Raw genomic sequence first — 23391 nt, 5'->3', positions numbered from 1 at the left:
TAGAAAGCACATGCTTTGATTTTTTTTTAAATCTATAGAAAAAGTATGCACATGACCATGAGGCTAAAGCTGACTTTACTTATAAAAAACCAACATTTCAACAATTTGGAATAACTAAAAGCAATGTAATTGTTGAAGTGCTTTTTATTTCATTTGACTCCCTCCAAGAAGGATCAACAGCACAATTTGGTAAACGTTTGCAGAAACTCTGCAAACATTCTCTCCTCTTCTGGTTTATCGCCAGTTCAAACTGTTTGGCAGCCATCAAGTTCACCAAATAAGTCATTTATTATTATACAGATGGATGTTTAATGTGAACTTCATCAGTTAAAAACAATGTTGTCAAACTTGTCGATCAGCAGCTGTGACTGCATTCATTGTTGTTTAGAGAATAAAATTCATTTAATTCATCTCACATACACATATGCCCATGAATCCATGTGCTATGTGTTACATACACGTAAATATTTTATGACCCGGTAACCCTCGTTAAAAATGAATCGGAAAGAAAACTTATATAAAATTCTGTCATCTTTAACCATAGTTGTGCATGTAAACAGTTCATAATTTAAAGTTTCTTAAAAAAAAAACACTTATTACAGCTCTTATAATAAATTAAAACAGTAAAATACAATTTCTTCCCCCAGAAAAAGCCCACTTCTTTTCTAAAAGCAAAAACAATACATAAATGACTTTAATAATGTTTCTTTTTTTAATGAGGCATCTTCTGGATTCACATGGTAAGTGTTTTATTTCATGGTTAAATTAATGTCAGATAAAACACACTCGCACACAAACACCACACATTTTTCTCAAAGGTTGCATTGTTTGAAAAGGTTTTTTTTGGCTGCTGAGGAAGCCACTCTGGCTGGGTGAGAGACATGGGGCTTTCGGGGAGCAAGGAATTGGACATCCCATACAGTAAAGACACTTAGCACAACATTTCCTTGGCTCCTTTTTTGTACGGATTCAGATTCTTTCAATGATTGGTACAGATTTCAAACCTGTTCTGCTACTTAATAAAAAACAAAAAAGCATCAAAATGTTTTCATTAAAACCACACAACTGGTCTGGCAAAAACACTTAATAGCAGGTAAAGCTCTTTGTAGAGCAAATGAGTCTTTTTGTGTCTGATGGGTGAACATCCAAAGGCATCTCAGTTCCTCATCCACTCCCTTCTCGTCCGTCCCTCACATGACATCAGCACGTTTGTCCCTGACTTTATTCCTCAGTTTCGTTCGGGCTTTGAAGGCAGCAGAGTTGTATAAATGCTGTTGAACGGGAAAAAAAGTGTTTATGCTACATTAGGAGGAAGGTTTTGCAGAGTATAAGATTTCTTAACCAGAAAAAGACATATTTCCAAGAGGAGGTAAAAAAAGAAATGACCAGAGTTTCCTCCGGTGCATTATAAGCCTGGCAGACCACCAGGCTTTCCTTGTGTCCCCACCAGGCTAAGCATTGCTTATTTTTAAAAGTTTTTTTAAATGTTTGCATCTTTTAAAACTTTATAGCTGATGTTCCAAGTATTAACCTTCCAATCTTTCGATAACGCATAATTATCAAGTGATATTTTCAAATTTTCTGTCAACTTTAAACATTTTTTAACTCAAAACACAACAGACTGCTTCCCTAGCACCCAACCACCAGGCTTAGAAAGATTTCTGTGGGAAACCTTGAACGACCATTTTATAAACTAAGACTGAATAGCGATACATACCTGTAGAGAATGTATTGGCCTTTATTTTAAACCAATACAATTTGAAGATGTCATGTTTTAATGTTAAAAATGAAATGGCTATTAAACTGTGTGTTTTCCATCACACTTATTTTTCTGAACAGGTATTAATGGTTTTAAAAGCCAGGAGTAAGCTAGTGGAAAAAATGCATCGTACTTTACCTTCTCTACCCGTGAGATCTTACTGCCTTTGATAGTAGCAGCATCTAAAATGATGGGAGGTCCAAGGCCAAAGATGTCTCGGAGAAGCTGGTTGTACTGCACAAAACAAATATAGAGGCTGGTTGAGGACAAATCGCCTTAGTGTTCTACCTAGCGTGTTTTATTGTGTTGGAGCTTTGTTATCACACCTGCAAATGGTGTCGAACTCCAGATTCTAGGATCTCCTTGAAGGCATCGTAGATTCTTTTCCTCATCCACCCATCGATGTAAACGCTCTCCACGCCAAACCTGATCTTCTCCTCAGTGAAATCCTCATTCTGTGGGGACAGAAACTGGATGTCAGCAACTAAAGAGACAGCAGGGATGCAGAAGAAACCTACTGCAAACAGAAAATAAAAATCAAAGCCTCCAGGATGGAAGTACTTGAGACAGTTACCAACCTCTATGTAATGTAGCACCTCTCTGAAGATGGAGCGCTGTTTCCTTCTGTCATTTTTGGCTCTGTGTTTGTTGCCGTCTGTGGCTAAACTCTTCAGAGATTCGCACAGACTTTCAGAGTCCTCCACCTCAAACTCCTACATGAGCAAAATAGAGTTAGCGACGCTAAATGCATTTACAGTGCTTAGCAAAAGTATTTATGTTCATGGAACATAATACTATCAAGTTACAACCCCAAACTTCAATAAATATTAATGGAATTTTATGTAAGAGATTGATTTGTGTTCAATAAAATACTCATCCATTATTCATCAATAGTTACACTATCCTGCACCATGCAAGTAGTATTTGTTTGGGATTACCTCATCTATATCTCGGCCTAACTCCACCAGCAGAGCAATCGTCTCTCCCACTGCAATTCTGTAGTTGACGTCGCTGCTCTGCAGACAGGCCTGCAGCTTCGGAAGGTGCCTACAAAGAACACAGTGAACGCATAATCAGTATTTGGTAACGATTAAGACCTACTAATAACATTATACAATAACTGAGTACATTAGTCAAAGTCCTGGGTTTAAATTCCAGCTATCAAGGGACGGTGTCCTTCAAAGTATAGGTTCTGAACTGTGTTGGACCTCAGACAAGTTGAAAAGCTACAGGACATTTGTTATCGGAGACTCGATCAGAACACCACGCCTACTTCAAGGAAGGTTAGACTGATTGGCATGTCCAGCTACTGGTTAAACACACATACATGTGTCCAGATGCAAATTTCTTCTTCCAACTGGAAGGCTTGGACAACCGTCTTCCAGCTGAACAACACATTGCAGTTGATGCAATGAGTAGCTTCTTATCTCTAAAACAGCCTGTGAATGCCTGTGATGTTCAAGACATCGGAATGTAATATCTGTGTGTGTGTGTGTTTTCCATCACACAATGTAATATCTGTGTGTGTGTGTGTGTGTGTGTGTGTTTTGGTGGTGACTGTGTTTTGACTTAATAGACTTCCTCTGCAAATCTTGGCTGATGTTGCAATGTGCGTTTCGAGTATTTGTCTATAAAATAAGGTGATATAAATTCCACAAACATAAATTTGTGGAATGGGCAAAATAGTATGGTGGGTATTTTTTTATTGTGGATATGAATAAATTTGTACCTTTAGATGGAAAACAAAGGATGTTTATTCAACTGAAAAAGAATGTATCAAAACAAAAAAAGTGAGATATTAATCTTTATTTGGAGTATTTATTATGTTTTTCGTGTCCACTCACAGTTCCAGCAGCTCAGTGAGTTTGGAAGTGGGACAGAGCGTGGCCAGCAGCGACCAGGCCTGCAGGGCGGCGGTGTGGAGGCCGGGCAGACCGGGTTTGGGTGTGGGCAGCGTTCCTTCTCGGTTAGGGTAGGAAGATGAGAAGACACTCTCCAGAAGAGCCAGCGACTTGACCAGGTCCTGCAACAGTTCAGACAATATGTTAAAAATGTGCATTGAACAAAATCTAAATACGAAACCCAACATATATGAAACTCATTTACGCTTTTTTGGGTGTTTTGTCCCAGGTTTGTGTAATGGCACAAAAAAGTTGCAAACAAATCTCACCTCTCCTTCTTCTGCAGTGGAGACATAGCAGCACATCCCCAAAGCCCTGGCACACTGATGAGACGGGAAACAAGCAGATGTACATTAAAACAATGAAGTTACACACACAAAAAAAGAAAACAAACAAAAAAAACCACGTTAGTTTCCTTATTAACCCTGTCATGCATGAATTACGATCCTTTGTGTCAAGAATTTTGTGTCAGTGTATGCATATAAAATGTTCTGAAACAGATGTGTTTAAAACTGCTAATCCCATATTTTAATCTTTATCTTTATTCATCATCCAGAAATTCCAATTAGAAACAGCGTTTTCATTTTAAAGGGTGATTTGCTAAGAAGAGGGCATCACTCACGCTCTGACGAGCTACTATGTTGGCACCGCTGTCATTCAGGATGGAGGTGAGAACAGGACGAAGCGACTTGAAGCCCTCCTCGGCCTCGTCCCCTCCTCCGAGCTGGATGCACAGCATCGTGAAAACGTTTGCCGCCGCGGCCTGCTCCTCTCCGCCGCCTGCAGACACGAAGGGACAGAGGAAGAAATTCAAGTTTGGGCAACCTAACTGGTTCACTCTGAGAACTATGTTTTATATTGCATCAATTCAGAACCTTTTTTGAGACTTCGCTCCAGGCAGTCGCGCACTGTGAGACGCTGGCCAGTCAGGAAGTCGTACAGGACTCTGGAGGAGAAAGCTTGTCGTAGTGACTCCAGGGCTGCTAGACGAGTCTTTGCACTGGAAGAGAAAGACAAACAGAGCGAGACTTTACAATGAGACATTAGAGACAGTCAGAGCTTTTTGATGTTGGCTGCTACAATATCCATCTGTTGTGGGAAGAATGAACAATGTATCTTTGTAAAGCAGAGTTTAATGCACAGAACTCTGATGATCAGAACCCAACAAACTGAAGAAAACTACACAGTAGAGTAATGAACATATTTACATAGAAAATTACACTTTATAGGAGAATACTTCAGCTTTAGTCACACTGCAGCCCATAAACTCTTGTATTTTCAAACTTTCCATTGTTTGACATCTTCTTGTTGACAATCATTAATTAAAACAAGTTATCTGTCTAATAGCATTTTTGTCTCCACACACTAATTCTTGGCGTTTTGATTTTCAGGATACATTGTCCTGGAAATCAATTTTCAGGATTTTATGCTCAGGATTTTATAAAATATAATCCTGAAAATTTAAAAAATACATTTTGCTCTTGTATTATTTAGCCGTTTCCACCCGAATAAAGAAATAAAACTGTTCATAGTCAACCTATGACGAACTGGAATGAGAATGTGCTACCATTATTTCTGTTTTAGAGAAGCTAAATGAAGACCCTCACCTTTTGTCCATCAGGTTGTCTATACACTGCTTGAGCTTGTCTTCTGTTTCTTCTTGTGCAGTCTGTTCATCCACCTGCTCACTCCCTAAGTATGACCAGAGAGCACTTGGGAGATAAATGTTGTGCAAAGTACTTGTGAAAACGTTAAGACATCCGATTAAACATTCAGAAAAATCAAAAAAGGTTAACTAATATTCACTTCAGAAACAAGAACTTGTTTTTAATCAGCTGCTCTAACTTAATCAACCTGCTTTGTGCGTTATAATATCCATGTCTCTGTACAGACCTGGGCTCTCTTCCAGGACAGAAGCAGTTTCACTTGCGCTACTGTAGTGGCTCAGAATGTCCGATGTCAGCTCATCGTCACTGGCTGCAGATTCTGCCTTCATCCCGTTTTTAACAGCTGGAGACAAAAACAAAATATCCACAGAATGGGAAACACTTTGAGGAAAAAAAGAACAAGAACAAAGAAATCTTTTTAGTAGTAAGTTAAAATGAAGTGGTCTGAGAGAGTAAGTCAACAAACACTGTTACAATGATCAGCAGCAATGATTTGTTATTTCCAAAAGCCAGGAAAAAAAAGAAGTTTAAAATCAGGAGCTCTTGGAAAATATACTCATTGCCAGCACATGTTGGTACCAGGTGAGGGTAGAACCGAGATTTGTGCCTTAAACATTTGCTGTTTTTCACGTCGAACCGAAACGCCGGTTTCGTTTACCCTCCGAACGATCGATAGTGGCAAAGGAAAGATTTTGAACCCAGCAAAGTAGCAGAGTGAGTGTGAGTGGAAGAGTTAATCACTCTTAGAGAGAAAAAGATGCAGACTGAACGCTAACCATTATTTTACTGTTAAGTCAGTAAAAACAACAGCGTATTCTACTGAAACTTGATGACTTTTAAAAGTGGAGAAAAAAAAATCCTGGAATCTGAAATATGGAATTACAAAAAATAAATGTGGATTAGACACTGGCCACAAAATTTACAATCCATGCATGTGTAGTTTTCAAAAATTCACAATGAATGATAAAATTTTGCACACACACATTCATGCCTGATTGCAATTTGCTACAAATTGGGCCAGGCTTGTACAAACGATGACACTCCTCAAGTAAAATGGCTTTCAGGATAACATCCACCAGAGGAACAGGTGTTTTTTCTTTTGTTTTCTTTTAGCTAACTGGTACCAGGTCAGTACATAACAGCTGGAAACCGCTGACCTGGAAAGGTTTTCCAATTAAGCAGTACTACGTGATGGTTTAGGCTTTTATTTGCACACCGGGGGTTTGTTCCAGCACAGCTCTGCCATGTGTGGTGGAGGAAGAAGAGGCAAGCAGGCTAAGCTAGGCTAACTCTCATGTTTCTGCTGGCTCAGGACTTTCTGCTGTTGGTGGGATCACTGGCCGTTCATCTGTTCCCTCATTGGGTGGTCATGATCCAGAACGATCACGCTGCGTTTGTGTTCACGTTGAAATCAACTGGTACGGTAAAAGTGATTCAGAGGTCACTCATACAGCAGGAAAACAGAGCGATTTTATTTGAGATACCAGCTGAAGTGATTTAGTTTTAATGAACACTTGAACTCCAAACTGAACAGAAACTACAAAAGTGAGAGGAGTTACAACTTCAGCAACATTTTGCTCTTGTATTATTTAGCCGTTTCCACCCAAATAAAGAAATAAAACTGTTTATAGTCAACCTATGACAAACTGAAATGAGAATGTGAAACCAGAGTAATAATAGGGGAAAGTTCAGCTATTCAAACCTGAGCGGACCTAGTTTTAGATTCATTGTTGTTCCATGTCCTTTATTTAAACTTTAGGGTAGGCTTTCTATAGCCTTATTAGTCCACTCATAAATGTATCCACTAATACTATACGAAACTATATTTATGAATTTAAAAAAAAAATCAAATAGTGACTAGAATTATGCAATTTAAAAGTACCAGCTTTTAGCAATCAGTGAGCTGACCATATCCACCTTTAGCCATTTTCATTACATGTGAAGTGTTTAAAAACTCCATATAACAGCTGTAAGCCATTTAATAGAAACCTGCATGGCCTGTGACATTTGTGGTTCATTCAGGCTGTGACAGAAGGCTGTCAGAAAATAATAGAAAGAATAAATTTTCTCTTTTCGATTGAGCGGCCAAACTTAGGAGGTTAGAACAAAGAAAGGAACAAATTATTTTAGTGACATGAACAGAGATAGTCACTAATATATGATGCTACACTCCATTATCGTTTTGTCTTTCTTTATAAAATAGTCAACAGCGACTCATGTTATGAAGTTGCCTCTCCCCTGCTATAAATAGTAATGGTTCACAACTAGATTATAAGAAAAAACTTGATGCTGTTCTATCTTCCTGCACAGTTATCAAATACAAATAGAAAACTGATAAAATTGTGGATCTGGAAAATAAAGCTTTTAAAAACGATGGATCACAATTTGAAAAATTGACTAATGATACAATGATTTTGTCTTGTTTTTATATTAAATGCTACATTCTGCCTGCTTTATTTTTTTTACTCTTTATCACTGTTCTGTACCTGCAAAAATTTGTTTCCATAATCAGAGATTTCCCAACATGGGATCAACAAACAGGTTCGGTGGGAAGGTAATGCGCTCTGTGAGCGTGAACCAGATAGCAGTTTTTCCAGTTATCCTTGAACTCCTGATCACTGCCTGCTGACTCCCACTGCAGCCCCACACACAGCGAGACACCTTCCCACGCAGATCCACCCACAGCTCTGTTATCTGCCTGCCACGACTCACATGTCGTCCCATCCATCGAACAAAAGACTCCAGCAGTCGGAGACGCTGACCCAAATATCACTGGACGGCTTTGTTTGGGAAATAACCTGTCATCTGAAACCACAAATCCATTTCAGTAAGCAAAGGCGACTGCTGGGATTTCAGATGACTGTAGATGCAAACTGTCACTTGGAGACAAAAAAAAAAGAAAACGTCTCTAATTTTATCTTTACTCAGGGAAGCCAAACGAGCAACACGTGTACACAGCTCACTGCAGCCTGCTTCCCTTCCTCCAGTCCTCATCACCCAGTGGCCAGTCAGGTTCTGGTGTAAGCTGGAAACAGGTTCACCAAACTGATAGCTGCTTCAGGAGGAAGTGGGATTCAGGTAGGGAGTGGTGAACTTATTTTACGTTCTTCTGTGCACGAGTTCCAGCATTTAACAGTGAAGCAGGTTGGACGTTTGGGGCAGATCAATTTCATTAAAGAGAGTTTTATTTTTAAAACATAAATAAACTACTACAATGTCGATTTAGTGCTCGTAACACGCTTTGATTTTCTCAGGTGCGTAAAAGTGTTGCCTAGAAATATCACTGCTGCCTCTCTCTGGACATTGTTACTAAGTGGCCTTTTAAAAATGACCCAAACCACAATTATGCTGTTTTTCCCATCGTTTGGAAAAAGTTCCACAATTCTACTTCCCCATTGAGGAAAAAGAGGAAAACCAATCCCTCATCATCATCATCATCATCATCATCATCATCACTTCTAGTCAGGTCATATGGAAGTTGACTAATAATTTCAATTTAAAAAAAAGAAAGCGTTAAAAGTCAGGTGGGTGAATAATTTAAATGTTTTCAGTGTGCTTTAGCATTTCAGTTGATGTTAAGTTTTACTGCATGCACCTTACTGAGGGTCATCGCAGGGTTTGAGCTCAACAGGGATCTGATGTTAGGAATCAGAGAAGTTACCTTTCAACGATCCTTTAGCTGAAAGCTGCAGCTGAAGAACCTCCTGACGCAGAGAGCCTAGTGGAGTTGGGCGACGCATGGGCAAAAGGACCAAAAGGATGTTTGACATACAACGTATGTAGATGGGTGGGGGGAAAATAGTGGATGAGACAATAAATCAGGGGAGAAAAGGGGGGAACGAGGGATGGGCGTGATGGAGAGAAAAACACCAGAAGTGAGCTTTATTTCCAAATCACATTACATATGAGCACAACTGCTCAAATGCTCCATGATCTCACTGCAGCGCCACATTTAATGACTCTGTAGATGTATTATTTTATTTCTTTATGACTTCCCTCCTTGTAATTTCCGTTGGTAATCAATGCAACAGAGTTTGTGTGGACAGATGCATGCTTTCCAAACAGGTTGGAACAGGAACACATGAGATTCACATCACTGTCATACAACATCAGGAACCTGTTAGTGTGGCTGCAGGGGAAAAAAAAAAAAAGACAGACATGCACGTGGCATGCAGCTTTTCCACTTTCAGCACTCTGAAACTTAACTGTACAACCAGCTGTGCACAATTTAAGTAGCATGATATCACTGCTGCTAAAAATAATATGCAGTTCACCGTAACCCTGCATGCAAGAGTACACTATGTTAGTACTGTAAATATCCGAGTAATCAGAAAGATGAACTTCGTACGGATAAGAGGTTCCATTGCTCCATTACTTTAGCTCGTAAAGGAGCTAAAGTACATTAGGAGTGTTAGTGTAGTAGCAAATTAAATTGATCGCAATTTTAAGATATTTGAAAGAAAAAAGGAGAAAAAAAAATACACTGCAATACATTATAGTTAAGATCAGGGTCAGCTCTGAGGAACAGAAATTACCTTGCTATTTATGCTGATCTCTCAATAAAAAATGTTGAAAGTAGTTTAAAATATCAACTCTGCCATCATGTTTTGAAATATTTGTGAAATCTGCAGAGTGTGACATTACGTCTGGTGCCAATATAAATACTAATCATTCATGACAAAAAGGTTTCTTAAGGCTCAACCATAGTTATGTATTTATAAAATAACTTGCAGGAAAAGGTAAAATAAATTATGACTACACTGTAATAGCCTCAGTTTTCTATTAAAATTGATATGTTGCAGTTAATGATGCACAATGATCTTTTCCCGAATTATAAATTCTTATTTTCTTTAAGGCTTGACTTGCTGATATCTATTTTAATCAGTTATTGTTTTTAGGACAAATAAAGTTGTATATACATTTGCTCTATTGATTCCCAATAAGCGTTCCTGATTGGTAAATTGGTCAATTAGATTGTCTCACTGATGTTTTTGTACATTTGTACTTAGTTGTAGGTGTGCAAACAGCTCTGTCCAACGTGGAGCGTTTAGCTTTTCTCTGCAATACAGCAACACAGCAATGCAAAGAGAAGGGTGTCAATTTTTGTTTTAAATAGGTAATTCTCCATTTGTCAAAACAAACATTTTGAATTTTGTGTTATAGAGTTCTGATTTGGCTGAAATCAGATTGAAAAGCTTTGCAAAATGGGCGATTAACCACAAAAGATCACAAATAGGTGCATCTCCAACACCTATTGTCAATCATGATAAAAAGCACATTGTAGTTACAAAACTGCACTCATTTGTAAATAAGCTAATGTTTAATCTAAAGCCGTCTGTTATCCTAAAAGGAGTAATGGGTGAAAAATCGCACTAAAACCTCAATTCTGCACATATTACAATAGCTTAAAAATGCAGAGGTTGCCAGATGCAACAATGACAGGTTTACACGCTGAAGTCAGAAGAGCAACAGGCTGCTGTCACCGCATGGACGTCATAAATGCTACTAACAGGTGAAAAGCCTGTTTTCAGATGACGCGTCCTGTTGTTTCCTTGTGTCTATAAAGGTGGACGGGGGAGGTTTCCATGCTGCTGTTACTCACCCGGCTTCCCGGAGCCACGTTTCCCTTTTTTACTCCGCGGCATGTCGCGCGGATCCTCCGGGTCACAACGAAGCTAGCTGAGGTAGCAGCGCCGGTTAGCCTCCTTCAAGTCCGCTCCGTCCTTATTTAACAGCTGGAGACAGAGAAAGACGCCTGTCTAAATCATCCCTGTTGTCCAAACCTCTGTTTATGAGTCAAAGACTATAAAACCCACAACTTCCCCCCCACCCCAAACTCTTCTGTTGACACTTCGCTTAGCGTCAGTGACGAGCAACACAAACCACGTTTCGCAACTCTGCCGTCTTCAATCCCGGAAAAAAAGCACTTGTCCAGAGCGGGATATGTCCCACTTTTCACCAGTTTTTCTGTGTATTATCTGTGATTGTCCCCGGGTAACCTATACCTAACGCCAGGCTGAGATGGTAAATATTTCTCGAAGTGTTTAGGACGGAGTTTGGAGCACGCTGCTGTCACCAGGTCCACCATCTTCCCCACAGTTACTACTGAACCCACCGGTAGCGCGGGTTGCCAGGTTGGTCAGTTCTGGTGATATCCCCCGTTTCCGGTTTTGGCAGGTCATGCAAACAAAACCATTATTTTTTAAATGCTCAGTAACAATATATATTATTGTCATATTATTTTAGCCGGACCCAGGCCTATATATTTGGCCTACACGTTATGTTTCTTTGTAACAGAGAAATTGTTGTCAAAACTAACACTAAACCCATCTGAACCTCCCATTTTGGGGGAGTTAGGATTAGCAGTATTCTCCTAAAATGTAGATTAATAAACCAGATATTTTTTTTTAATTTTTATTTTTTTATTTTATTAAATTCAGAAGTGTAAATGTTTGGCCCAATTACCTTGAAGCCTTTTGAAAAGAACAATGTAAAAATGTTGGTCTCTTGTCGAGGTTGAGAAAGTTTTGCTATTTATTTAAAAGTAAAATAACATAAATTTCTAGCATTGGTCTTCTAAACAATAAATGGGCTGCTTTGTGTTGGTCGATCACACAAGATCATGTTTGACTGAAATGTGACAAAACTTGAAACACTGGGTTTTGTGAGGCGCCATATATGACAAACACCTACGGCAAATTTTGCAAGTGGAAATAGTAACAGTGAGAGCTGTAAAACATTTTCTTAATGTCCTAAGTTTTCATTTCAGAAGCAAAATAAATAAACGATTAGAGGCAACTAGAAAAGCACATTTTATTTACTCAAAAGTAAGTCTCGCCTGAAAAATGCTTAAGAAGTTCACACAAACATTCAGTCATACATAAAAACTCAAGTTAATCACGTTGTTGCACAGTTTCAAGTTGGCAAATCAGTAGTACATTTCATCAAGTCACTAGAAACCTCGTGTGAAAACAGAAAGCTCTAATTAGATATTGAATACTTTTATTAGTAGTAAAGATTACATGTCAAACTAAGCAATCTTTATAAATTAGACCGTTATTTTTCCCATCTGGATTTATGAATTAATACTATCAAAACATACAAATAAACATCGTCATCATTATCATCAGACAATCAAAATCGCCAAAATCTGTCATATTTGTTCGTAGCTACTGTAAATGCAAATTATTTCTATGTACCTGTAGCATTAAGACACAGCAGGCACAGATGTGCTCCAGTCTAATTCACAAAATAGTAGTTTGTTAGTCACACAGTCTTTCATGTTGTGCCCTCATATTTCAACCAATGTGGAGCATTTTCTTTTCTTCATAGTTTATTTGATTATTGAGACTGATGGTCATAAAAATGCTAAAATCTCATACATATAACTAAAAATATTTGCTGAAAGCTTTGCAATAACTCTATAATGACTTGGAGTGACTTCCAGCTGGTTGATGTCATTTACTAGAGTCATGTAACCAAATCTTCTCCCACAACATGGGAATGTACTTAATTGTTGTCAAGCTGAGTGCAAATTTACCAATGGCCCTTATAGAGTGTACCATGGACAATGGCTCCATTTGGTACAAGAAAAGAAAAAGAAAATAAAGAGGTGAGGGACAAAAAGAGTTGGAGCTGAAAATTGTTGGTTTGATGATTTGTTTGTTTAGTTTGTATCATAATGACTTGACAAATAAAGGTGTATTGAGGTCCCATAACAGTGCTAACATTATCAGTGCTACCTGTACTCTCATGCCACCTGCTTTTCATTTCAAACAGATTAAACAATGTTATCAAACTATGGATTCAAGTCAGGATGCCAACTGTATGTTAATAAAACTCAGTCTTTTCTTTGCATCTTCCTATCGGCTTTCTGCATTGAATATGACTGTTCACAGCTGAACACCAACCACGTTCACAGCGCTGCCTTTTTATCCCCACACTTATTGGAAAGTATTTTCAAACCTAAATTGGCCTTGTGTTGCTGGAGTTAAACACCAGAGGGCGACAACAGTAAATGAGAGAGGCATTGGTAGAATGATCCAGTGTGTGGTTCTTATCCAGTGTAGTAGTTTGTGGGGACAAAGGGCATCTTGCTGACGATGGCTGGGACTGTTTTCTTTCTGATTTCAACCTGGACGGCTGCTCCGTTCTTGGCAAATGCTGCGTCCACGTAACCCATGGAGACGTTCTTTTTCAGACAGGGGGAGGGACAGCCGCTGGTCACTTCCCCTATATAGAAGGAGAAAGGTGTCGGTGAAAATCAATTAACTATGTGATGACACTAGTTCAATAAACCCTCCTGCAATAGACTCATGAAAAACAACATTCAGACATTGATTTGTATTCCAGATAATGGATTACTGCTCATTTATTTGCAATGTAGCAAGTGTTTGAATTCATCTATGGCTAATAAAGAGCCTTACAATTAAAAATGTGATGTAATGCATGAGATTTTAAATTAAATGGTACATTTTGTGAAGAGTTACGGTTTAGAAAAATGCAAGGGTTTTGCTGACCCTGAGTGGTCAAATTATTTAAGCCTGTTAGGACAACAAACAAAAAGGTTTGATTCAGATATTTTAATGCTTAATTTAACAAATACATAGTTCTATTTATCTAACGGGGACATGCTGTTGCATTACTTTCTTATACAATTCTCTCCACATGATTCTACTCTCAATTTCAAATTCAGATAAGGCCTTGGCTCCTTGTCACTCCCTCACCTATGACCTGTCCATCAGAGCTGAGGATGGGGGTGTGCTGTCTCACTGGGGGACCTGTGGACACCAGTCCAACTCTTTTCCTGGCTGTCTTGGCTTTGATTTGCGGCACAATAATGTCAGCGCCAGGGAAATCCTTCGTCTGACGCCTGCGTTTCCCTGCGAATGAGAAGGAAAACCAGCAGAGCCCTTTTAAAATGTTTAATTAAGCAGGTCTCTGTCACCTAAAATAAGATAGGCCTCATCAAATATTAAAAAATATCCAAAAGGATAGACAGGAGAGAGCATTACTTTGACCGACTTATACGAGTGTCGGTGCTCGACTATGCATGTATTCAATAGCTACATGTAGACTGTTACCAGAAATGAAAACCTAACCTATCGTCCAAACAAGACTGGCTTCCACAGGCGTGGTGGTCTCGTCTATGTCGATGCCGTAGAGACAAAGTCCCGCCTCCAGCCGAAGACTGTCTCTGGCTCCCAGACCGGCCAGCTTCACCTCATTGTTGCTAAGCAGCTTCTCTGCCAGCTCAACCACTCTGGAACGAGGAACAGAAATCTGGGAGGCACAGAAAGACAGACAGACAGAGTAACTTTAATGCCGGCGTTCTACATGTTAAGGTTCCTGTTGCAGGAATAAAATCCAAAAGACACCAACATCTACCAACCCTAAAGGAGCTATGGAGATCCACAGCTCGAGTGGGAGACTTACAGGATAACTGTGACTTGGTTATTCTGCAGATCTGATCTTTTTGGGAGAATGGGACAGAAAGTCATTGGGGAAAAAATCCTTTTTGAAGTTTGTCGCAAGTCACCCAAATGTGGAAGAAAGTGTTCTGGTCACAAAAGACCAGAACACTTTCTGAAATGTTTGGGTCTTCGTGGAAACCACATATAGGACTTCATTTTAAACAACTCCTCTCCATGTTGGTGTGGCATCATGCTGTGTCATGTATATATATACCGTTTCTTCAAAAACCTAAGACGCAGTCAGCCAAGTCGCTGGGCTGCTAGGTGTTGATGGTACTCACCATAAAGTCAAAGTGAAAACAGAAAGCTTGGTCAATTAAAGACAAATGTTTTCTGTTTACCCAACATTTTCCCTTTGAAGAAGTTTTTAAATCTCTCGAGTTGATAAGGAGAGATTTTATTTAGGTCAAAGTGTACTTCTGTACCAGAATGGTCCAAAGATTTATCACTATGGACCACAACCTTTGACACATTTTTTTAAACATTCAGTCAGAATAGTCTGGGGAAAGAAGTCCAAGAATGGACAGAAATGAACTACCAGAACGTGATCCAAAGTTTTAGCGTCGCCATGGACATGCTCACCTCCACCCCGTCCTCTCCGGTGTATCCGCAGCGGGTCACTCTGCAGTCAGGAATACCGAACACTGTGACCAGGGTGGAGGTCATGAAGGTCAGCTTCCTGAGGTCTCCTTTCAGTCCAGCCTGAAGTACCTGAGCCATGGTGGGACCTGATGACACAAAATGGAAATTTAAGCACAGAGCGAGCTTCAGCTTATCTTGGAACTAAAAGGAAAGCAATGTATATGAAACCTGTTGTATATGAAATAACAAAGGATACTTCAAGAAGGGAGAGCAAATGAAAGACCGAATGGTGTTTGACCTTGAAGTGCAATCAGGGCTTCGTCAATAAACTCCAGGTCCACATCAAACCCGGCAGCTTTGTACTCTGCCAGTCTGGCCTAAGAATAAAACACACACACACACATCAGTCATTTCCCAGACGATTCCAGCCCAGTCAGCCTCCACAGATTCCTTCACCTTCATATGAGCCGAGTCTTTGTCGGCGCAGCCGGCGTTGGAGACCACGTAGAGGTAACCGTGGTCGGTCTTTGTCACTATGAGGTCATCAATAATTCCTCCCTTCTCGTTGGTGAAGAGGGACAACGTACCCTGAGAGGTGAGAAGATACAGAAGTGGGAAGAGAGGGCAAAGAGTTAAAGACAAACTCAAGAATTTACAGTAAGGATATGAATAGATCTGCTTCTCTGATAAAACAATTATAAATTTAGAGCTTACAGATGTATCTCTTTATGCATTTAGGATTATTGAAGTCCCAATACAGAGAGATGAAAGCCAATCTGATTTCTACCGTATATGCAAGCCCGGCGGCACAATCAGCCATGCCTGCAGGGCGTGTTTGTTGTTTTTACTTTAAAGTGACCAACTCTCTGTTATTCCTATCTCAATTTGATACAGTAGGGGCTTCCACACTGTCACTTTTTTTCAGCTGTTTAATCCATAGTTAACACGTTGTAGCCTGCTTTTCCGAGCCGCCTTTAAACACAACATGATTGCTCCTGCTGGGCAGAGCTGCTCAGGTGTGAGAATCATGGCAGCAAACCAGCAAAATGCAAAGAAGTTTGCAGTTTTTTTCCCCAAACTAACAGAATGAGTTCAGTAATGCTGTTGGATGCAGGTAATGTTAACTAAAAGATGACTAGATAACACCAGTACAGCACCTTAACCTTGTTAACAAGTCGTCAAAAGGCTACTGATGTTTTTTATGTTCAAAAGTGGGTAGTACTTGTTAGATTCACTTGGGAAAAAGGCACTTATATGAGTAGTTTTACTGAACTGTACCTTTTTCATTTACTTTTTCATTTGCTATGCAGTAATGCTACAATACTGCGTAGCAATATTGTTATTGCTACGCAGATTCATTTTGCCCCCCAAAATAAGCCCCCTATTGAAATGGTCTGGAGCCCAGGCTGATTATTAGGAAACATAGATTAGCAAAGTTAAAGCTATCTTGTAGATTTAAAGGATTTACATCTCAAAACTTCTTTGAGATATATGAAAGGTCTATTTACTATTGTATAGCCAAAAAAAGAAGACAGACTACACTTTGAAAGTTTTTAGAACTAATTCCTGCATTGTTCTCATGTATTTGGAAGTAGAAATACATTTGGAAAGCAGTGGAAGCTCTGTTATGGTAGGTCAGCTACAGATCATCTCGTTGGAATCGCACACAGATCTACAAGGTGAGAAATGGTAACAGCTGATCCTTCTTCTACCTGGTTGTCCTTCAGCTCTGCAATATCTGCAACCACCAGAGTCTCCATGAACTTTATACGGTCTTTTCCGTGCACTTTGGTCTGACTCAAGAGACAAGAGGAAAATAGGAATACAGTGGTTAAATGCATGAAAAGAATTCAAAGGCTAATCTGGAGCGCTTCAGCTTTAGCGTGCCTCACCTGGAGCATGTGGCTGACATCAAAGATGGAGCAGTGCTCCCTGGTGTGCATGTGTGAGGCGATGTGACTGTCTTTGTACTGGACAGGCATACTCCAGCCTGCAAACTCCACCATCTTTCCACCGTTGTTCCTGTGGAAGTCAAAGAGGGGCGTTTTCTTCAGGGCAGCCTGGCGGGAAGAGGGGGGAAAACGACTGAGTCAGAGGAGTTAACAGAACCACATGTTTTTGTTTATTTTTTTAAATGCTTGACTTTTGAAAGCAACAGACTACTAATGAAAGAAATTGCAAGAAATGTATTTTTGTATTTTGCAACTGTAAACCATATCCAAATCTACATGGAGAATATTGTTTTGCAAGGAAGAAGGAACAGAACAAAAGGTAGAATTTGCCTGGTACACAAAAATACTGAGACAATGTGCAATCAAGCAAAATCCTGACACATCGACAACTCTACTGAAAGTCTGTCCTCTGTTAAAATCCCAACTTCAGCTTTTTTTTTGGACGACCTTTAAACTGGCTGGTGAAGGGAGCGGGGCCTTATCAGCCTGCTCTGATAATGGAGAAGCAGTCGCTCATGGTTCCAATAAAATCATTTTGTGCAGCTCGGCGAAGTGAAGCAGACAGAGCGTCTGCTGGGACTCATGCACATCATGTCTGCATGAGCAGGCTGCTGTTGTGGAGCACAATTCTGTTATTACTGAAACACGAAGCCACGCAGATACAGCCAGGTTTACACTGAGGGAATCCGAAATATGACTGAACTGAAAGGCAAACACACTCCACAGGCTCTGGCACCAGAAGGCATTTCTGATTTAATGAAATGTGATCAGATCTGGTCAGATTCTTTGTGTGGATCAGGACATTTAGGGCTGACTGTGGGTCGAAGGGTTCATGTGCATTTGAGCAGGATACAACCCTTGGTTCAAAGTGCTTGAACAAAGTACCAAACTGTCACTTCCCATTCATTAAGCACATGATGCACTTGAAATAGTGGGGACATTTCATTAAGGGCCCAAACAATTTTGACTTGCAGATTGAAAAAACTAAAAAAAAAAAAAAAAAACACACACACACACACAACAAAACATACATTTGAAACACTTTCACTAAACGGTTTCAAACACTGTAATGACAAATCAGGAAGCGTTAAAGATGTAATTTTCTGCATACTGAACCGCGATGTAATTAATCTGCTCAAAGCAGTCGAAATCCTCCAGAAAGGCAACTCAAAACAGAAATCAATCTGCAGCTTTCCCCATACCTCTGCACTGAAATCCCGTCTCTCCTGCGGCGTCTTCCCCGCACATCCAGCACCCGTGACCCGCAGCAAGCACTCCCTGGAAGCCCGCAGCCCGAGCCCCGAGCCCCCGGCCGCAACCCGAGCCCACATCCTGCAGCCTGATCCCCGCGCAAGAGTTTGGCTTGGATCCGCTCGGCGCTCCAGCCGCGTTAGCACTTCCGCTTTGCTTCCAGGCTCTTTTGAACTCAACAACGCGGGATCCTTGCACAGGGAGAAAATAAAAACACACACACACATGAAGCGTCGGTAAGGATGAAGGAAGGAGCAAAGACTTGTGGGAAACGAAGTTAATAAGTTGACTTTAGTTCACAGGAGATCAGCGTTTTTAAAGCGGGATCAGGATGTTTTGCCGCAGAGTGTGCAACAAATTATTACTCTGATCACTTCAGCGTGACAGATCACAGTACCATGGCAACAGGGAGAAACGGAAACTTTGTCACACTACAAGCACAATGATTTTAAGTGATGAGCAAATACTTAATTATAATTTTAAGGCTGAAGGAAAATGATGTTATTTTATTAACAAACAATAAATAAATAACAGAAGAAATGTTTTTTGTTTTGTAAACAGCTCCAGCTCTGGATTGCATGGAGATCACCAGTTTATCGCCACAAATTCTCAATTGTGAACTTTGACTAGGCCATCCGTGTGCTGATTCCATCCCACCCCTAGGTGGCCTTGCAGAAGAAAATTACCCCCCACTGCATGATGTTCCTGTCATCTTGGTGCATTTGGCCTCCTCTGTCTAACATGACCTTTTGGATATAGATCAAACAGTAAAATATTGGTTCCAAATAGCCCCTTTTTCACAAAGGTCTCACTTTTGGAGTGGACAACTAATAATGGTAATGTCCTCAGTGAACACAGAGTAGCGCTCTGTGTTCAGTGTTGGGTGGACTGACATGTCTTGGTAGGTTTTTTTGTTGTACCATAAGTTTTCCACATTCCCAGCAGATGATAGATAGTTTGAGCAATGCTCTTTGAGATGAAAAACCTGACCTTTCTCCACAGCTTTATCCGTGACGTTTTACTCAAATGTCTGATGAGTAGACTTTATGAGATGATGGAGCCAAGATATAAGCATTAAAGTCTTTATTCACAAAACAAAAGCTTTGTTAAAATTTGAACATTAAAATTTTTCAAGGGTTTCAAAAGCCCTAAAAAAAATAAAAAAGCTACAATTCATCAAAAATATTCCGTGCATTTTAACTGCAGCTATAACATTTATCTGTGACTTTGTCACCAGCTTCATAAATAGATGCAATTTTCTTCAGAGGAGCACACGCAGAAACAAAAGAAAAAGAACAATTTCACAGACTCTGTCTGCACCTATTTGTTTGTTAAAGTTTTCAATCTGCTTCCTTCAGCCAAAGTCTCTGATATTTTTCTGTGTCAGTGTTTGTGCGGGTTGATCCCATCATGCCTTTCACCCTGGTCACTGAGTCATCCTTTAGGCCAGAGGAACTAATAATAATCTCATGTCTCTGGTGCTATTTTGGACTGTGAAGGCCTGCAAAGCCAAGCATGTGCATGTTGGGAGGGGGCGCACTGAGGCAGAGGAAAAAACTTCCTCTGCTGCTCATACCGCTTTCCTTACGTCTCCTATAGTGCAGCTGTGGTGGGTTAAATCTGAAAATTCAGACTCAAACCCAGTTTGGCCTCTATTGGTTCTGAAGCGCCCTGCAACTTTGTTGAGACTTTGGGAAATTTGTACCTGGAACCAACAAGTTGATTTTATTTTTGCTTGTTTGTTTTTGTTTTCCTTTGTGAAGGAACAAAGTGGACCAAATGTAACTGGATTAACCTGCTCATGGAATGTGGATTTTCACTCAAAAATACATTTTGATGGTCCTCTTGTTGGCTCAGAAGCATGTTTTGGCAGTTTGCTGTCAGCATGTGAGAGGTGAACCAGAAGACTAGGACACCGTAATACGGCAAACAGGATTTTTTTTACTAGTGTCACAAGGTAAGGGGAATTGTCAGACAGGTGACCAACCACTGCATCAGACTAATTCACAGAGTAAGTGTGTACTGATTTATTACATCAGCACATTTTGTCCTTCAACCCTTGATTCAAATTCCAGCAGCATCATGTTTGATAAGCAGTCCTAATAATACGACTCATACCTTAGATATTCATGCATGTTTTGTTGTCAAATAGACCAAAATGATCTGTTCTTTTCTATGACATATGAATAGATTCTAACTGGCCTGGTTTTTCAATCTTAACAAGATCAGAATCTATTTCACATATTTCCACATTGCCAAGAAAAAAATGTGTTGTCTTTCTGTGATGTGATGTGTATAAACCAAAACGAAACAAGTTAATGCAACACCATGAAACAGAAGGAATAGAAATCCATTCACCAAATTAGTCCGTATGAATCAAGCTGTCCAAAACATTGATCTCCTTCATGAGATCAAACGGCCTCATGAAGGAGCACATCAGACAGACCAGGGAGAAACTTGTAGCGGAGAAGTTTAAATCAGGTGTAGAGATTAAAATGATATTCCAAACTTCTGTTCAATTCATAATATGCAAAATGGAAAAGATATGACACAACTGCAAACCCGCCAAAACACGGCTGTCCAACAAAACTAACAAGTTGGACACGAAAAGCATTAACAGACAAGAGGCCCATGGTCTTTCAGGAGGGAGAATCTGATGACGCCAGGCCTTTTACGGAAGACTGGCAATAATGGGGAATCCTAGAAACTGGAGATAGCGAGAGACTTGAGAAAGGGGATAAGTTTTCACCTTCCTGCAGAAAAACAACCCGTAACATGCAGCCAGAGCTGCAATTGGTCAGTTCTAATCAAGGTGTATTTATTTGTTAGTACAGCCCGGTGAAAGGCCTAATTTAAATCCAATTCATAATTTTCTATTTAGGAGCATTAGGGTGTATTGTGTGGGATATATAGAAAATCTCCTCAGTTTTATTTGCAAAAAGATGTCCTCCTACTTCTCCCTCGGTTCAAGGAGACATGTCGAGGCCTCCGTCGTCCCAGAATACCCCTCAGTTCTACAGGGTGAGCGAGAGAGACCTCACTGAGATCGAGCTGCATTCCGTCGACTCCATCAACGACCTCCACCGAACGCACCCCGAGCACAGCCACAAAGGTGCTCACAGTCTCTACACACACGCCCACATCCGGCCAATCGACTCACTTTTCAACCCTGTGCCCTTTTCAGGCTTGAGGCCTCCTCGCCCCGCGTACACACCGTCCCCAAACGGGAATCTGTACACACATGACGGGGCGACGGTCATTCAGAGAGGGCGTCCGCTGGGCAGCAAATGGCAGAGACGTCTTCAGGACATGTTGACGCCGAGTTCATCGAGGGCGTACGCCACGGGCTGCGCCATCGTCTCCCTGCTTCTGCTCACAGTGTTGCTCATCTTTGTTTTAGGTAATGCGTCTGTTTTTGTTTCAGTTTTGCAAAGATGCTGTCGTTCTTGACTCTTTAGCCGATAGATAATGTCTGCTTCAGTTTTTACAATTTTCTCAAATAAGTAAAAAAAAACTAAAATGTTTCTCAAAAATCTCCCTTTTTTGGGAATTTGGAAGATGGAAGAGCACAGTAATCCCAACGGGTTTTGAACAAGAAAAGTTTAGTCTGACTTGATGAAAATAAGATTTTGTGTATTTTTATACAGCGTATGTAAAAACGCTGTTTATCCCTAACCCTAACCCTAAATGGGCATCACCTTCATAAGCATATTATCAATCCTTCAAGTCATGAAATAATTTCATCCCATTTCTGTCCTGAGGGCCCCCCATATGAAAATTGAAGCCAATACCAAATAAAACGCAATGGCTTTTTTAAAAAAATAAATAAATAAACACAATATCTGCATTTCTGCCTCCTCCAGTCCAGCAGGGCGGCGCCATCAGGATGCTGACTGAGGCCGTGAGGGAAAAGGAGGCTGCAGCCAACAAGCTGGAGCTGCTGATGCAGGAGCTGCAGGAACTGAGGCGAAACATGACAGCCATGAGACGGGGGACATGAGGACGACATGCACAGACTCCTCAGCGCTGTGCTAGTGCACTCACACGAGCTTGATTCATAGATGATGTCAAATACTTTTACAATGTGAAGTATCAAACTTTGTTTCATGTTGGCTTTGGTCGTTTGTCTCCAAGCACTACCTGTGCTTTGAGTTGAAATGTAACAATGACATTACTTGTCTTTTTATGTATATTATGTATTGCTGAAATCAAGCAAAAATAAAATAAAACAAACAAACAAAAGCAATATTTAATAAATGTGGTCAATTACTGAAAAAAAAAAAGATTTGCTCAATTTGACAAAAAGTAGATAAAGAGAAAAACTGTTGTCTCTTTATTAGCCAAAATTTATGAAATTATATTTTGTCTTATTCAGTTTCCCCCAATAGAAATAAAAGTTGTGAGTAATCCCAATAGACGTTCAGGCTCAATCAAAAAGGGTCTAGCAGCAGCTGATGTAACTCTGCCAAAAACACGGAACTCATAACACTGACATCAGATCCTAAATTAGTGGACAATTTATTATTCATAATGCTTCTCAATTTCAACAGCTGACATGCTGTTTTTTTTTTTTTTTTTTTTTTACATAATATAATCATATTAGCCATAACTTCAGCTTTGGAGATTAAAGCCTTTGAGGATTCTCTAACAAAAATGCATTGACCTTCATTAAACAACAACAAAAACACAAAACAGGGCCTTTATTCTAAACATGCTCTCACCAGCAAAGCGAGTGTTTGCAGTGAGCTACTAGCAACGTTGTTATATACACATTATGTCACAATCTGGAATTATCTTAAAAACTAA

General features: G+C 40.0%; 3 protein-coding genes across 7 annotated transcripts; 1 reads left to right on the top strand and 2 right to left on the bottom strand.

Annotated features, from left to right (window-relative positions):
• Positions 1 to 126: 126 nt before the first annotated feature.
• ifrd2 (interferon-related developmental regulator 2) lies at positions 127 to 11432 on the bottom strand. Of its 4 annotated transcripts, none has more exons than XM_055048635.1 (14): positions 11211 to 11432; positions 10930 to 11062; positions 8989 to 9045; positions 5554 to 5670; positions 5268 to 5352; positions 4536 to 4660; positions 4283 to 4440; positions 3930 to 3983; positions 3604 to 3782; positions 2698 to 2806; positions 2338 to 2472; positions 2086 to 2214; positions 1898 to 1993; positions 127 to 1271 (listed from the first exon to the last, which is right to left on the bottom strand). In XM_055048635.1, the coding sequence occupies exons 2-14, from the start codon at positions 10970 to 10972 to the stop codon at positions 1191 to 1193; spliced, it is 1368 nt and encodes a 455-aa protein (XP_054904610.1). In that variant the 5' UTR covers positions 10973 to 11062; positions 11211 to 11432; the 3' UTR covers positions 127 to 1190. The 4 variants fall into 4 exon arrangements, with proteins under 4 accessions (XP_054904610.1, XP_054904609.1, XP_054904608.1 ...); XM_055048634.1 differs by having other exon boundaries at positions 11333 to 11432; XM_055048633.1 differs by having other exon boundaries at positions 10930 to 11432.
• A 694-nt stretch (positions 11433 to 12126) lies between these two features.
• amt (aminomethyltransferase) lies at positions 12127 to 18827 on the bottom strand. Its single transcript, XM_055048382.1, has 9 exons — positions 18537 to 18827; positions 17275 to 17442; positions 17095 to 17175; positions 15839 to 15970; positions 15681 to 15759; positions 15383 to 15528; positions 14429 to 14609; positions 14054 to 14209; positions 12127 to 13559 (listed from the first exon to the last, which is right to left on the bottom strand). Exons 1-9 carry the CDS (start codon positions 18810 to 18812, stop codon positions 13384 to 13386), a joined length of 1395 nt encoding a protein of 464 aa, XP_054904357.1. The 5' UTR covers positions 18813 to 18827; the 3' UTR covers positions 12127 to 13383.
• A 1317-nt stretch (positions 18828 to 20144) lies between these two features.
• si:dkey-20d21.12 (uncharacterized protein LOC556245 homolog) lies at positions 20145 to 22821 on the top strand. 2 transcript variants are annotated; one of them, XM_055048380.1, is made up of 4 exons: positions 20145 to 20542; positions 21557 to 21697; positions 21770 to 21985; positions 22449 to 22821. In XM_055048380.1, the coding sequence occupies exons 2-4, from the start codon at positions 21562 to 21564 to the stop codon at positions 22583 to 22585; spliced, it is 489 nt and encodes a 162-aa protein (XP_054904355.1). In that variant the 5' UTR covers positions 20145 to 20542; positions 21557 to 21561; the 3' UTR covers positions 22586 to 22821. The 2 variants fall into 2 exon arrangements, with proteins under 2 accessions (XP_054904355.1, XP_054904356.1); XM_055048381.1 differs by having other exon boundaries at positions 20145 to 20596.
• Positions 22822 to 23391: the final 570 nt, after the last annotated feature.

Source organism: Poeciliopsis prolifica, unplaced genomic scaffold (genome assembly GCF_027474105.1).
Source record: "Poeciliopsis prolifica strain line A6 unplaced genomic scaffold, Auburn_PproV2 SCAFFOLD027, whole genome shotgun sequence".
Lineage (NCBI taxonomy): Eukaryota > Metazoa > Chordata > Actinopteri > Cyprinodontiformes > Poeciliidae > Poeciliopsis > Poeciliopsis prolifica.
The sequence above is the reverse complement of the archived record's forward strand: the minus strand, read 5'-3'. Positions and strand labels throughout refer to the sequence as shown.